This window comes from Erythrolamprus reginae, chromosome 13, assembly GCF_031021105.1.
Source record: "Erythrolamprus reginae isolate rEryReg1 chromosome 13, rEryReg1.hap1, whole genome shotgun sequence".
Taxonomy (NCBI): Eukaryota; Metazoa; Chordata; class Lepidosauria; order Squamata; family Dipsadidae; genus Erythrolamprus; species Erythrolamprus reginae.
The window spans coordinates 3,691,650-3,708,002 of NC_091962.1; the positions used below are offsets into that span (position 1 = coordinate 3,691,650).

At 44.9% G+C, this 16,353-nt stretch overlaps 1 protein-coding gene across 1 annotated transcript in view; it reads right to left on the bottom strand.

The window, feature by feature from the left end:
• The window catches only part of CCT3 (chaperonin containing TCP1 subunit 3), a 20,425-nt gene continuing 4,072 nt past the window's right edge, over positions 1–16,353 (bottom strand). Inside the window, exons 2-14 of the mRNA XM_070766677.1 lie at positions 15,610–15,671; positions 14,866–14,916; positions 14,364–14,426; positions 13,967–14,063; positions 12,081–12,198; positions 9,304–9,490; positions 8,065–8,214; positions 6,359–6,491; positions 6,165–6,246; positions 5,790–5,970; positions 4,245–4,490; positions 2,919–3,050; positions 1–418 (exon numbers count right to left, since the gene is read on the bottom strand). Coding sequence (XP_070622778.1) covers positions 314–418; positions 2,919–3,050; positions 4,245–4,490; positions 5,790–5,970; positions 6,165–6,246; positions 6,359–6,491; positions 8,065–8,214; positions 9,304–9,490; positions 12,081–12,198; positions 13,967–14,063; positions 14,364–14,426; positions 14,866–14,916; positions 15,610–15,671 — 1,607 coding nt within the window. The 3' untranslated portion in view covers positions 1–313. The remainder of the gene's footprint in view (positions 419–2,918; positions 3,051–4,244; positions 4,491–5,789; positions 5,971–6,164; positions 6,247–6,358; positions 6,492–8,064; positions 8,215–9,303; positions 9,491–12,080; positions 12,199–13,966; positions 14,064–14,363; positions 14,427–14,865; positions 14,917–15,609; positions 15,672–16,353) is intronic.

Below are 16,353 nucleotides of genomic sequence, written 5' to 3' on the forward strand. Positions count from 1 at the left end.
TATGAACGTGAAAGGGCTGGTTGTTTTTTTTAATTATTCATAAAGCCACCAAGCAGCTACGGAGTACATTTATTAAATAAAACGCGTTTCCTCCGGGGGAAACCCGCTAACGCAGGAGTGCGGCCGTCCCGTCTTCCTCCTCTCTCCGTGACCTAGAACTTGAAACCGAATTGGGGTTTGGCCTTCAACCGTTTTTTTGAATCCAGAGGTTGAAGAACCGCGTCGTCTCTTGAAATGTTGGCTGGGCTCCCTTTTCCTTCGGCCTCCTCTTCCTCCTCCTCCAACCCTCCCAGGTTTGTTGCCGAGGAGTTTGTTATTCCTGGGCCGCGTTAGGGGCTCCGGGCTGCTTGCTCTGATCGTCGCCTTTCTTCTTGTGGCCGGAAACGATGTCGTCGATCCGCAACAGGAGGACGGCCGTCTGGGGAGGGAGGCGGTACGTCAGAAAGAAGGCAATCGTCTCCATTTAATGACCCCCGTAATATCCGGTTCGCTTGTGCCTGTCGGGTTGTAGGAGAGCTGATCGCAAGGGGATGGCTAGACTCCGCCCACTTGCCCAGATACCACCATTTAGGTTTTTTGCCCTCTGCATCCGGGCTCTCCTATGACCGACAGGCACGAGCCAACCGGGAGCATTTCACCTCTCCCATAATCCCTGGCATCCCTGGATGGAATTTGGGCAACTGAATGGAGCTGAGTGATTACTGGCCCATTGCCCTTCCTGTTGCCAATGTGGAGTTTTGTTCGGCAGACATATTCTCATTGTGCCCGAAGAGGGAAATATCTGCCTCTACCTAGGATTGAACTCACAGCCTCCCGATTGTGGAGAACTCCACCTCTAGGCCACTGCACCACTCTTACCAGGGATTTAATTTATTTGACTTATATGCTGCCCAATCGTTTGGATCTCAGGGCGGCTTACAATAATCTAATAAATAAATAAATAAATAAATAAATAATAATAATAATAATAGGTAAAATAATACAGTAAATCAAATATAAAACAATAAAAACAGTAAAACCCAATTAACTAAAGAATCCTATGTATCACACACACATACACACCAAGCAAATGTGAACACAACTGTGACTAGATGTTAACTCTCACGCCCCCAAGCCTGTGGCAAAGCCAGATCTTCAGGGCCTTTTGGAAGGCCAGTAGGGTGGGAGCACTATGGACATCAGGGGGATAGTTAGTTCCAAAGGGCCGGGGCAACCACAGAGAAGGCCTTCCCCGTGGGCCCGCCAACTTGCATTGCTTAGTCAACAGAACCTGGAGAAGGCCAACTCTGTGGGCTTCATGCGGCAGGCTATAACCAACACCTTGAATTGTGACCGGAGACCAATTGGTAGCCAGTGCAACATGTGGAGCGTACGTGTTATATGGGTGTACAGTGTTCCCTTGATTTTCGCGGGTTCGAACTTCGCGAATAGCCTACACCAGTTTTTCAAAAAATATTAATTAAAAAATCCTTCGTGGGTTTTTTTCTATACCACGGTTTTTCCCGCCCGATGACATCATACGTCATCGCCAAAGTAATAATTTTTTCAAATAAATAACAAAAAAAATAATTATTGTTAATAAATTATTATGTTTATAAATATCAGGATCGCCAAGTGTCTTATTCAATGGTGAGTACCAGTAATAATGGTGAGTAAATGGTGGTTAAGGGAATGGGAAATGGTAATTTAGGGGTTTAAAGTGTTCAGGGAAGGTTTGTGATACTGTCCATAGCTGAAAATGGTGTACAGTGGTACCTCGACATACGAGTTTAATTCGTGCCAGACCTGAGCTCGTATGTCGATCAACTCGCATCTCGAACGAATGCCTTTAGACTTTGCTTTTGGCGCCCAGATAACTGGAAACATGGAATTCTTGCGCCACCTAGTGGACGCTCGGCTCGTATCCCGAATTTGAGCTCGGGTGTCGAACAGAAATTTTGCTCGCGTCTCGGCTCGTAACTTGGAATACAGTGATCCCTCGATTATTGAGAGGGTTCCGTTCCAAGACCCCTCGCGATAATCGATTTTTCGCGATGTAGGGTTGCGGAAGTAAAAACACCATCGCGCCCTTTTTTCATGGCCGCGCATGCGCAGATGGTGGAGTTTGCGTGGGCGGCGGGGAAGACCCAGGGAAGGTTCCTTCGGCCGCCCAGCAGCTGATCTGCTCGGCAGCGCAGCAGCAGCGAGCAGACGGAGATCGGGGTTTCCCCGCCGCCCACGCAAAGGGGAAACCCCGATTCGGCTCCTCGCTGCGCTGCCGAGCAGATCAGCTGCTGGGCGGCCGAAGGAACCTTCCCTGGGTCTTCCTCGCTGATGCCCCCGCTCGCCCACCCGCCAGCAAGAGGGGGAGAGATAGAGAAAGAGAGAGAAGGAAAGAAAGAGATGAGAGAGGGAGGAAGAGAGTGTGAGAGAGGAAGAAGCAAGATAGAGAAAGAGAGAAAGAAAGATGAGAAAGGAAGGAAGAGAGTGACGTCATCGGGTGGGAAAAATCGCAATATAGCGTTTCGCGAAGAACGAGATCGCGAAAATCGAGGGATCACTGTACTCGCATGTGGAGCAGCTCGTATCTAGAGGTACTACTGTATATACTTCTGCATCTCTACTTCGCGGAAATCCAGCTTTCATGGGCGGTCTCAGAACGCATCCCCCGCGAAAATCGAGGGAACACTGTATCTAGATACACCCATGACAGCTCGTGGGGTTGAGTTCTGGACTAACTGCAGTCTCCGAACACTCTTCAGGGGCAGCTCTCAAAGACAATAACCCCCCCAAAAGCCTTGTCCCTACATTCAGGGAACCCGAGAACATCAACTTAAGTAGTCTGAGAGATTCCATCGGAACGAGGCTTCTGCCAATGGCCAAGGAGGTCTTGGGCCGCCCCTGAGGAATTCCTTGGGCCATCGATGCGTCAGTCTCACCTCGACAGCTGTCTTGTAGGTCTGCAACTTGACAGACAGGGGCTCCCAGATGCCCAAGTCCTTCATGTCGGCCAAGGCTCCGGTCTCTCCATTGACACCCCAAGTCTGGCTGCCTTCTTGGGTGTGTTTTGCCTGTGTGTGAGAGATGTGGAGTTAAAACACCCCCCAAAATCCAGAACCTCACCACCCTCCATGTTTCACCTCCATTTCCTCAAGAACGTCAAAGGGATCGCACACCCCTCCACCTCTTCCTCATTGTCAGAATTTTTCTACAATTGTTTGCAAAGATAATGTCAAGTGCATTGGGAAGATTTGGGCGGTTCAAGTGAGTATGAAGATTTTTGCAAGTTTAAGCACCCTACAAGAATCTGAGCTACTAACCACCCAGCAGAAAAGAATCTGAGCTACTAACCACCCAGCAGAAAAGAATCTGAGCTACTAACCACCCAGCAGAAAAGAACCTGAGCTACTAACCACCCAGCAGAAAAGAACCTGAGCTACTAACCACCCAGCAGAAAAGAATCTGAGCTACTAACCACCCAGCAGAAAAGAATCTGAGCTACTAACCACCCAGCAGAAAAGAACCTGAGCTACTAACCACCCAGCAGAAAAGAACCTGAGCTACTAACCACCCAGCAGAAAAGAACCTGAGCTACTAACCACCCAGCAGAAAAGAACCTGAGCTACTAACCACCCAGCAGAAAAGAATCTGAGCTACTAACCACCCAGCAGAAAAGAACCTGAGCTACTAACCACCCAGCAGAAAAGAACCTGAGCTACTAACCGTCTAGGGAAATGAGCAGGAGATAAGAGGCATTCAAGGTGGGCTGGACTTAGATCTCTTATGGCACTGGTTCTCAAGCTTTCTAATGCCACAACCCCTTAATAAGGTTCGTCATGTTGTGGTGACCCCCAACCATAAGTCTAGCGCCAATTCTCCCAACAGAGCTTTAAGCTGATTGGCAGGAAGGTCAGAGGGACACCCCCACTGTAAACACCTGATTGCAATGTTCCAAGGCGCCAGAATAGAAGCTTTAGTTCCCGACACCAGGGGAAATTTGTCTTCCCGTGGCCTTAGGTGAAACGGTCATTCCACCCCCAAAGGAGTCCTGACTCCCATGTTGAGAGCTGCTGTCTTGTGGGCACGCAGAGACTCATAACGATATGTTCAATCCCTCCCTCAGCTACAGTCTTGCCCTTCTCTTCCCCCTCCTCCATCATCCGTGCTGTGGCCACGCCACTCCTCTCCACCCAAGGACCTTTCCAGAAAGAAAGAAAGAGCAACGTAAACAATTCGCACTGCTGGAGTTCAGAGGCCGTCCTCACCCGCAAGGAAGTGAGGACACGGATAGTGCTAGCGCCACAGTTCTGGATGAGGGTCCTGGGAATAACTTCCAGAGCTTGGGCCACGGCGCGATAGGGCCACTGCTCCACCCCGGTCATGACTTTGGACTTTTCGGTTAAGGCGTGGGCCACGGCCATCTCGGAAGCACCGCCCCCTGGCACCAGCTGGGGGTCAACGAGGACGTTGCGACAGACCTGCATGGCGTCCTGGAGGTTACGCTCCACTTCCTGCGGGAAGGAGAGAAACAGCTGGTGTAAAAGTTGAAGCAAACTCCTTAAAACCCACCTCTATTTTTCAGGCATGGGAAAATTGATTCCCCTGGGCCGTTTCCGCTTTATGTATGGTTGGTATGAGATGTATGATTGTTTTTATATTAAGGTTTTAAATTGTTTCAATCATTGGATTTGGACTGCTTTTGTTGTTGTGAGCCGCTCCGAGCCTTCAGAGAGGGGCGGCATACAAATCTAAATAATAATAATAATAATAATAATAATAATAATAATAATAATAATGATGATGATGATGATGATGATGCATTTTTGACTCTCTAAAAAAATATTTTTTGTGACAAGCGGGTAGCAAAAGAAACCATTCTTGGGAGTGGGGGCTGAGTCTGGGAATCACTGCCCCCCTCCCAGGTTTTGAATAAACTCCCCACCCACATCCAATCACCCTGGGCCATCTCTGTCTCAGTAGCCAACAAAGCAGTCCAATTCTTCCATAAAAAAGATGCCTACTACAGGTGGTCCTTAGTGGACTGTTTCAAGTTACCTTCTACATTCTACATTCACCATCCCAACAACACAAATTGTGATTTTTTTGGGGGGGGGGGGGAAGCTGGAGGTTCTAAAATTAAGAATTTATTTTCTGCTCTCCTTCTCATCCTTTAACATGCCAAAGAAATTTTAAAAATTCAGGCCCACCTCTTAAGGCACAGCTCTTCAAACTTGGCAAACTTAAGTCTTGTGGACTTCAACACCCAGAATTCTTCAGCCAGCATAGCTGTCTGGAGAATTCTGAGAGTTGGAAGTCCACAAGTCTTAAAAGTTGCCAAGTTTGGAGATTCCTGTCTTAAGGTAATATTGCTCAACGACTTGCTATAGCCCTGTGAAAAGCCAGGAGGCTGCACTGCCTCCGTTAATATTTTCGACACTGCGAGCCCTTGAAATTTATTTATTTATTTATTACATTTGTATGCCGCCCCTCTCCGTAGAGTCGGGGCGGCTCACAACAGTAATAGAAAAAACAATGTAGAATACAAATCTAATAATTAAAACTAAAAATCCATAATTTAAAAAAACATGCACACAACATACCAAACATAAACAATATAGGCCTGGGGAAGTTATATCAGTTCCCAAACCTCCACCAGAATAGTGGCTCGACAGCCGCCACTCACCCAAGCAGTGCTGACTGCAAATCAGAGTAAGAAAACTACCATTTTCTTCAGGAGCAAAATTAAAACCCTACTCTTTGCCTTGTCTCAAAAGTTATTGGGGGTGGGGGCACCTGGAGAGGTTGCTCACCGCTAGAATGTCTTTGCTGGCACCGCGGAGCAGTATGGTGCAGGCCTTGGGCTCTTTGCAGTCTGTGATAAAAGTAAAATACTCGTCTCCAATTTTCTTCACTTCGAAGAGCTGAGCACCGGTCCCCACATCCTCTTCGCGCAGCTCATCCGTGCGGCTGACAATACGAGCGCCACAAGCCCTGCCAAGGAGGGGGGGAAAAGATGCTGAGCTGACACTGAAGGACTGGCTTAGGGATGTCAATCATGCCCCATGGGCCTCCCTTCGGTCGGTAGCCGGCTTTACACCTAACCTCGTATTTCCCTGCTAGTGGCAGATTCAGAAAGAAGGTTCAGCCGTTGGTTGAATGAAAGTCAGTGATTTGGGCCTCCTCACCTTGCAATCCGGTTGTTGTCGGTTTTCCTCACCCGGCGGATGGCTGTGATGTTAGCTCTCATCAGGAAATGCTGAGCCAGGTCTAAAGATTAATTTAAAAAAAGGTTATGGTTACGTTAGTCTCCCTTCCTAACAGGGAAATTAACAGGGAACAGCCAAACGCCGGTTCAGTAAGAATGGATGTTGAGCTTTACCGGAGATTCCTTTCTCCGTGATGATGAGGTCAGGCTTGAATTTGATCAAGTGATCACACATCTGTTGAACAAAATCCTCTTCCATCTGTAGGATGCGGGCAAAGTCTTCCTCGCGGGTTATCTCAATATCGGTCTGCAGAAAAGGAGGCAAAGGCTTCTGGGTAAGTTCACAGCTGGGTACGGCATTTAATCAACATCCCATCACCGGCTCAAGGTTGACTCAGCCTTCCATCCTTCCAAGGTGGGTAAAATGAGGACCCGGTTTGTGGGGGCAATAGGCTGGCTCTGTTAAGAAGCGCTATTGCTAAACATGTTGTAAGCTGCCCTGAGTCTAAGGAGAAGGGCGGCATAAAAAAAATTGAATAAAATAAATAAGAAATAAAATACAAATGGGTTTTAACAGCTACCATTTCCCCATCTATCTAGTGTTCCTTCTTATTGCACGACTGAGTTGAGTTCCAGTCCCGCCTTAGGCATGAAAGCTGGATGACTTTGGGCCAATCATCTGGGCATTTTAAAGAGGAAATTGGACTGCCATTTGGCTAGGATGCTATAGGGTTCCTGCTTAGGCATGGGGTTGGACTTGATGACCTGCATGGTCCCTTCCAACTCTAACAAAATAAGTAAGTAAGTAAGTAAGTAAGTAAGTAAGTAAGTAAGTAAGTAAATAAATAAATAAATTAGAGACAGTGAATTCTACTCCCGCCTATAATCATGAAAGCCAACTGGGTGACTTTGGGCCAATCAGCAGGAGACGGCGAGTTCTACTCCCGCCTTAGACGTGGGCCAGTCCTGGAGTCTGGGGAAGGCTCTGCATTGGAGGCAGAGAGGCGGCCAAGGCCACGTGGCAGTTATCAGCTGCCTCCAGAGTCAGACCTCAGCCAGGGAGAGGAACAGCTGGAGCCTGTTCCCAGCATGCGCCTGCACATGCGCAGATCCGCCAGAAGACAACAACAATTAAGAAACCAGGGTTGACTTGGGAGTAAGGGCACAGCTTGGAGATGATTGGCCCCTCCCACAGGACATAAAAGAGGAGCAAACGGGGAGTGGGCTTTTGCAGGAAGCAATCAGTTCCTTTGGTCATTGCAAGAGTGGAAAGTTCCATTTGTGACTCTTTAATAGACTCTGTGCCATGTTTTGTCTTGCCTGTGTTTGGAAATTAGCAGCGTTCCAAGTGAGATAAGGTTGATGTTGATAAATATGACTGTTTTACAAGCCTTGTGGATTGTGAATGAAAGGAATTCACAATCTGTGCAAATAAAAGAGGTTTTACCAGGACTAAGACTCTGCTTTATGCTTTCTAAGGAAGCCTAGGTCACAACAGCCAACTGGGTGACTTTGAACCAATCACCAGGTGAGTTCTAGTTCCGCCTTAGGCATGAAAGCCAGCTGGGTAACATTTGGCCTGTCAGTCCCAATTCACCAGACAGGGTTGTTGTGGTGAACACGGAAGGAAGGAGTATTGTCTTAAGTTGCTTATAAAAGTAGACATGGGCTATAAATAAAGGTAATAGTGTGAGATACAAAGTACATCTTTAAGTCAAGCCAAAATCTCTCAATATGCAGAGATTTTGGTTCAGGAAGGAGTCCCTCAAGTCTTTGTCAATATGCGGAAGTTGCCTGAAACCCCTGCTTCGCTCCCTGCCCCACCCACATAAACGTTTTCCCGGTTCAGAAGAGGCGAGGAGCTCCAGGGGCTGACAGACCTGACTCTCCCCCTTCTTGAATTCCAGCGAACAGTCCAGCAAAATGATCCGGGGGTTCTTGATGCTGCGGCGCATGCGAGGATGAGTGATGTCTTTATTAATCATGATCCCAGGCAGGACACAGGAATCCTCAATAAAACCCCCAGGAATCTGAAAGGCGACAAAGAAGGTATTCAGATCTCATAGCAAGCGCCATGGGATCGATCGGTTTCTATGCTCAACCCCTTGTCTTAACAAAGGATGGCAAAGTGTTGGTGATGACCTATAAAGCCCTACATGGTATCGGACCAGAATACCTTAGGGACCGTCTTCTGCCGCATGAATCCCAGTGGCCGGTGAGGCCCCACAGAGTTGGCCTTCTCCGGGTCCCGTCGACTAAACAATGTCGTCTGGCGGAACCTAGGGGAAGAGCCTTCTCTGTGGCAGCCCCGGCCCTCTGGAATCAACTGCCCCCAGAGATTCGAACTGTCCCCCCATACCTTCCGCAAGACCCTGAAGACCTATCTATGTTGCCAGGTATGGGGCAGCTAATGTATCCCCTTCTCTGGCCATTAAGAGTTATGTGTAGTTATGAATGTACAGTATTGATTGTTTTTTAAGATAGTGGTTTTTTAGTTATAGTTTTTAACCATTAGATTTGTATTGCATTGTTTTGTTACTGTTGTGAGCCGCCCCGAGTTTTCGGAGAGGGCGACATACAAGTCTAATTATTAATAATAATAATAATAACAATAACAATGAAATTTAGGCTTTTCTTTTCAAGAAGCAACCAAGTGAGTCAAGTTCTCTCTTTCAGGATCAGAAAGGCATTTTTGACTGACATTTTTTCTTCAGAAACCCCCACCGGTCAAAATGTTCATTTTACGATAGACAAACAAGTATGGGCTTAAGTCACAAGTGGAGAGAGCAGCTTTTTCAGAGCTCTCCCTTTCTCAAAGAACTTCTCAAAATAAGAACATGGAGCCTAAGATTGGGCCTTGGTCTGTTAGTCACATATTCTACTATGACGTCTCCATGTTACTAGACTTTTTCCTAACTTGTGAATTTTTGCAAAGCTGAAGATCTTGGGAATCGTTTCTGTAAATTACTAAAAAAAAAAAAAAAAAGGCAGCATTACACGTGATCTTATTTCCACAACACAAGGCAGCACCCGTGTAGATTCGCCAATTTTTTCCTCCTCCAGGCCTTCAGAATCTCCCAACCCAATCCCTACAGAAATCCATTTTCCCCCCTTCGTACCTTTTCTACTTTAGCATACTTCTTGATGTCAATTTCCTTCCTGCCGTTCTCTTCAAACTCCACTGTTCTGACCGCATCCAGGGCAATGCTGCAGGCCAGATCCGACCAGCGGTTTATAGCCTTGGTGCTGATGGCACTCTTGATGATTTTAAGCATGGCCTCGCGGTTGCTGACGTCAACGGCAGTGCTGCAAAAACCAAGCACAAAGCCTGTCGTCCAGAAGCCCATCAGAAACCAGAAGCATCTTTCCCAATAGACAAAGGAACTCTCCATACACTTGCTGACCTTTTAGTTTTTAGGGTCCTTCACTTATGAGCATCACTGAGCCCACAATTAAGGTTGTACATTGTTGCAGTTGTTGAATGGGTTACCACACGATCATACTTGATTTTATTCACTTTTTTTCTGGCAGTTGTTAATTCAATTCAATTCAATTCATTAGATTTGTATGCCGCCCCTCTCCGAAGACTCGGGGCGGCTCACAACAACGATAAAAACAATATTACAATGGCACAAATCTAATATTAAAAATAACTAAAAACCCTATCATAATTAAATACCAAACAGCACATACATACCAAATATAAATAATGTTTTATCTAACGGGCTTTTTTTTTTTTGCCAGAAATTGGGAGTAAATGCTGGAAACTGGCAAAAAAAAAGGTCAAAAATCACAATCAGGTGACCATGAGTGCTATAAAGTTGAGTTGGTAGCCAAGCACCCAAAAACGCAATCGCATGATCATGTGCTTAGGGCATATCCAATTTTTCAACGTTTAATTACCAAACATTTGGGGTGCTCAAAAGTTGTGACATGCCTTGTACTGTACTAGTGTGTGTAGCCAGCAGAACTTCAAAACTGGGTCATAAAGACCTTTTGGAGGGATTCTAGCAACAACTGAGCCATCAATCAATCGATCTTTATAGGAATTCTACCACACCTGGCGACTCATCAACTCCGACTAACACAGGGTGCCTGGGAATTATGGTCATGGTAGTTCATCCAATCCAGGGGACATCAGGTTAAGGAAAGGCAGTCTAGTCTCTTTAGCAAGCTGTGCTGGCCTGATTTCATTTGTAAATAATTTTGATTTATAGAACTGTCTTGTTTACAAAGATGGAAAGGGGATTTATATCCAATTTAGCTGCCCAGAGTCCTCGGAGAGTGGCGGCATACAAATCCAAATAAATCTAAATTAAATCTAATCCAGCCAGTGTTCCCTCTTGGCTGTTATCTAATACAACTGAAAAGTCCCAAAAGCTATAGTGGCAATAACAATAACCATGAGGAGGAATTGATAAGAGCCTTTTCCAACTGAGGAATTATATTACCAGGGAGGGAGGGTTTTGAGACCTGCAATTTGTGTCAGTGGGAATTTGGTACTTGTTTTGTTAGTTGGAAAATATTAGCAGACTTAGGAAGAGAGAATGAGTGTTTATTAAGTACCGAGCATGGGATTTTTCACTGGGGGAAAAAAATCCCAAATGGAGATTAGGCTTGCTTTTAAATACAAGGAGTTCTCAACTCGCTCTTCCTTCAGCAAGTGTTCAAAATTACTATAGCACTGAGCAAAGGGATCTAACGATGAGTGCTTGAAGTTATTGCCAGTGCATCATCCGCATAATCATGATTACAATCTGGATTCTTGGCAACTCGATTCACACTTATGGCAGCTTGCAATCTTTCCTGAAGTTTCCTCAGAAGGTCAATGGGGCAGGGAAGGTCCAGGCTATTTCCTTCTCCACTGTGCTGCTCCCCTCCCCTCCATTCTTTCCCCCTAGGCTTTTACAATTTATGTATGGTATGTTTGTATGTATGATTGGTTTTAAAATAAGGTTTTTTAGCTGTTTTAGTATTGGATTGTCACATGTTGTTTTTACCACTGTTGTTAGCTGCCCGAGTCTACAGAGAGGGGCGGCATACAAATCCAATAAATAAATAAATAAATAAATAAAATTAAATTAAAGTACTCTAACGAAGTCTTGATGATCCAAGAGTTCTTTCCTTGGCCCAGTGCCCTTTTTGTTTCTTTAGCAACCTCACCTGGGAGCTGGGATAGCCGTCTTTATTTGTTTTGAAGCAAAAAGCAGCATAGTGCATAAAATTCCCAGAAATAACATATAAAATATAAACCATCAAAAACAGACCTTTTGGCTAAGATTAAGTATACAGCAGTCGTTGAGGAAAGCGATCACACGGGCACCTCATATAACAACCACAGTGACTTACAACGGTAAGGGAAAGGTGCTATTATGGTTTTAAGTCGATGACTATGCGTATGAGGTATAGTATATACAGGTAGTCCTCAACTTATAACCCCAATTACGCCCAAAATTTATATTGCTGAGAGAGACATTTGTTAAGCGGGTTTTGCCCCATTTTACCACCATTCTTGCCACAATATCACTGCACTTGTTAAAGTAGTAACACGGTTGTTAAGTGAATCTTGTTTAATCCATTGACTTGGCTTGTCAGATAGGTCACAAAATGTGACCACATGACTCTGGGGGTGGGAGACACACTGCAACTGTCATAAATGTGAGGCAACTGCCAACAATCTGATGCTGCAATGGTTATAAGTGTGAAAAATTGTCATATTTTTTCACTGCCATTGTAACTTTGAACAGTTGCTAAACGGAATTATTGTAAGTCGAAGCCCGCCAGTAGTCACAGTATGTCAACCCAAGTCACTTCCTCCCTACCGCTGCTTCCTTCAAATGCTCAGAAATGCACCCCCAATTTCTCTGCATCCCCCACATTTCCTCCTGCTGCTCACCTGATTCTTTTCAGAGCGCTGATCATGTCATCCAGGGCTTTTCTGTAGGCGCTGATGATAACCGTGGGGTGCATCTGCTGCTCTAGGAAATGTTCTGCCACTGACAACATTTCTCCAGCTGAGGGGGAAGAAGAGACTGTGACCACCGTGACACTGAGTTGAAGCCACTTGTGAACAGAAGCACTCCTGCAGTGCTTCTCAAGCTTGACTATGTTAAGACATGAGAACTTCAACTCCCAGAATTCCCCAGCCAGTCAATTCGGGGAGTTGAAGTCCACGTCTTTAAGGTGGCCATCCTTGAGCCTTTTCCACGCCCCGTTGACAATATCCATATCAATAATGCTTCAGAATTCCAGACCCTAGCCGAAGACGCATTTACTGATGTGAATTGGTTATGGGAAACATATGCAAGGTTATTACTGCCTTGCAGAGCCCTTAGGATGCTATATATCACGTTTACCTAGGTACCTAGCAGATGACCTACCAGTAGGATGGAAGCACTCAACAAAGTTTTGAGAGAATAGCTGCAAGGCAGAAATTTAGCAGATAATAATCTTTTCTTAGTTTTCCCAGTTCCAAGTCTATTAAAAGGATCGGTTTTCCATTTATATTTCATTATACAGTATATTTCATTTCTATTCTATTTTCCACTTCGGAGCTCAAAATGACTTCAATGGAGTTTTCTCTTTAAAAACAAAATGCTGGGCTGAAAAAGCGTGACTGGTCCACAAGCACACAGTGGCTGGAGGTGGGGTAAAGGAAAATTAGTATTTAGGGATGCCAAATGGCAACTTAATAAAACTAACTTTTGAGACACTCCACTGGGGAAGCAAGTGGACTTTGCTCACTTGTCATGCTGAGATCTCCCCTTTAGGTCTTTTAATGATACTAAATATATCTCAATAGGTTGACCTTGTGTGGCCTTATGCAACACCCAAAATATACAGTAACACCTCGTCTTACGAACCTAATTGTTTCCTGCAGGAGGTTCGTAAGGCGAAACATTGTTTCACATAGGAAACAATGTAAAATGAATTAATGCGTGCAAGGAAAAAAAAACACAAAAAACGCTGCCGCCCGGCTGTCACCTTTTGAAACAGCCAGGCGCTTCTCAGCCTTCTCCCAATGCCGAACCCGGAAGTTTGGCAAAAGTTCGGGTTCGGTGGCCGCTGAGAAGCCCCATCGCTTAGCTGTCACCTTTTGAAACAGCCGGGGGGGCTTCTCGGCGTCCTCCCGAACCCGAACGCCAAACCCGAACTTTTGCCGAACTTCGGCCAGCCAGGAAGGACGTCTTTGTGACGTCAAAGCTCTGCCCATGGAATTCCCTATTGGGATTCCCCACCTCCTTTCCAGCCTCCCAACCGGCCCGACAGCTCCGCGGCTCTTTTGAAAAGCTAACAGTCGAGCGGCGGGACTTCTCAGCGTCCTCCTGAATCCGAACGCCGACCCCGAACTTTTCCTGAACTTCCAGGTTCGGCGTTCGGGAGAATGCCGAGAAGCCCCCCGTCTGTTTCAAAAGGCGACAGCCGGGGGGCTTCTCGGCGGCCTCCCAAACGGCAAACCCGGAAGTTCGGCAAAAGTTCGGGTTTGGCGTTTGGGTTCGGGAGGACGCCGAGAAGCCCCCCGGCTGTTTCAAAAGGCGAAAGCCGGGTGACGGGGCTTCTCAGCGGCCACCCGAACCCGAACTTTTGCTGAGCTTCTGAGTTTGGCGTTCGGATGGCGGGTTTGTAAGACGGAAAAAGTTTGGAAGAAGAGGCAAAAAATTTCTGAACCCCGGGTTCATATCTTGGATTGTTTGTATGGCGAGGGGTTCGTATCACGAGGTACCACTGTATCTTGCGATCTAAGGTATTTCAATCTTTCTTATCCACAACTGCACATCCTACCGAGAATAATCACAGATGTGGTCCCATCGCCCACTTCTTCGTCCTGAGTACGGCTGATTTCTATCATGGATTTGGCAGCTGGATGCTGTACTTGAATCTGTAAGAAGGGAAGGAAGAGTGTACAATTTGTGTTTCATACGTATTTCTGCATTTAGAAAGTATAACCATTTTAGTCATTCAAGGAAAAGGAACTCCTCCGCCCCGAGTCTGCGGAGAGGGGCGGCATACAAATCTAATAAATTATTATTTATTTATTTATTTGATTTTTATGCCGCCCTTCTCCTTAGACTCATGAAATTCTGGCCTCTATCTTTAGCTAAGGCTCTGTAACGAAATACGGGGAAACCACATTTCAAATTATGCCTGTCTTGTGGATGTTGCTACTAAAGTGACTTACTTCTCTAAGAATAGCATTGCCATCATTTGTCATGACGATTCCGCCCATTGGGTCCAACAACATCTGCACGGGAGATTCAGAAGAAACTCTTGTTAGTATCCACAAAATGCAACACAGGTTTATGCAAGTTATCTCTTGTGAATTTCAGGTGGTCCTTGCATTCATTGAGCGATCATTAAAAGTGACAGCAGCACTGAAAAAAATATGGCTGGTCCTCACACCATTGCAGTACATACACACACCCAGTCACATGATCAAAATTTGGGCAAATGCATTTGCTATGATGGCAACATCACAGGATCATGTGACTGCCATTTGCAAGCTTCCCAGCTGGCTTCTTTGCTTCACAACAGTGTGAGATCTTTAACTGCAGTGTTCCACTGAACCACCACTGCAAAAAAGGTTGTAAAATCAGCCGTGGCACACGTAACTGTCCTGCTTACCAATGGGAATTCTGGTCTTAAAGAGTGCCTGTAAATGAAGCAACAAAAATAATCCTCACCTTCATCATTGCCCTTGGTCCTAGGCAGGTTCTGATGATATCAGCAATAGTCTAAAAGGAGTAGAGTACAATAAATTATGTTTATTCAACAGTGAACTTGCAAACTATCCTGTTTGTGTCTGTGCAACGGTTAGAAAAGTTAAGCCATTTTATATCTGAAAAAAAGGTTAACTCCCTCAAAATAATTTGCTTTTAAAATTAGATGATTTACAAAATAAAGTCCAGACTTTGTTTTGCACCCAGAAGAGCTGTTGTTCTTGAGAGTCTATCAAACTTAAATTTGGCTGAAACAAAATCCAGAGGGATCCTGGAAACATTTTAAAGGGCAAGATGGATAATGCAGGTATACATTTACAAGCAGAGCAATTGAGATTTCATAATTGCAACTGTGTTATATATAACCTACTGAGCAACTGTGAATTTCTTACAGTGAGGTCAGTTAAAACCCATTGACATTCACAATAAATGCTACAAAACATACTTTCAGAAACTACATTTTTTTAAAAATTAAAGAGCCTCTCTAAACTTCTCAGTTGACAAAGGTAGCTTTTTTTGTTTTGCCAAGCTCACTGCTACATCTTTTACAGCAGAATATCAGAGAATTAACCAGCATTTCCTCTATAGATATGCAGCTTTAGAACAATAAAAAAACTATATCCTCAAACAAATTCCCATACTCTTTGGAACTTTGATGGTAAATGAACATATGAACATACTCATCTCCCATATTCTTGGAATCCATACCTTAGCAGCATTAATATTTCCAGTCTGGACTTTTCTTCCAGACTCACGTTTTGTGTTTTGACCTAAGGTGAAAAGAGAAAAGGGAAATAGCTTCATGCTCAAATACTCAAATTACTGTATCTCATCTAGAAGGGCATCATTTAGAAACTGCATTACCCAACATACTAAATTGGCTTAGTTTTTATTCTCATTATTTTGGGGGTGGCTTAACCTTATGGATCATCCCTGCTACTGGTTGGTTTAGGGTTCCCTATGTTGCAAACCCAGAAAATCTAATAATATTCAATGCACGTACAAGTAGCCCTCAACTTATTTAGTGACCATTGGAAGTTACAATGGCATTGAAAAAAAGCAACCAATGACCATTTTTCACACTTCCAACTTTTGCAGTGTTTCCCCGATACACGATCAACATTCAGATGCCTGGCAATTTATGACAGTTACCACGTCCCCATCATGTAAACACCTTTTGTGACTTTTGACATTTTAAAATCAATGGAGAAGCATTCACTTGACCATATTACTAATTTAATAACTTCAGTGATTCACTGAACAACTGTTGCAAGAAAGGTTGTAAAATGGGGCAAACATCACTTAACAACTGTCTCACTTAGCTACAGAAATGTTGGCCTCAATTCTGGTCGTAAATCGAGGACCAACTGCATTCCTTTTAGTTATTCAGTAAAAACATTCAATTAAATAACTGTCTCCAGGCTGTAGCTTTGCAGATTACAATTCCAGGGC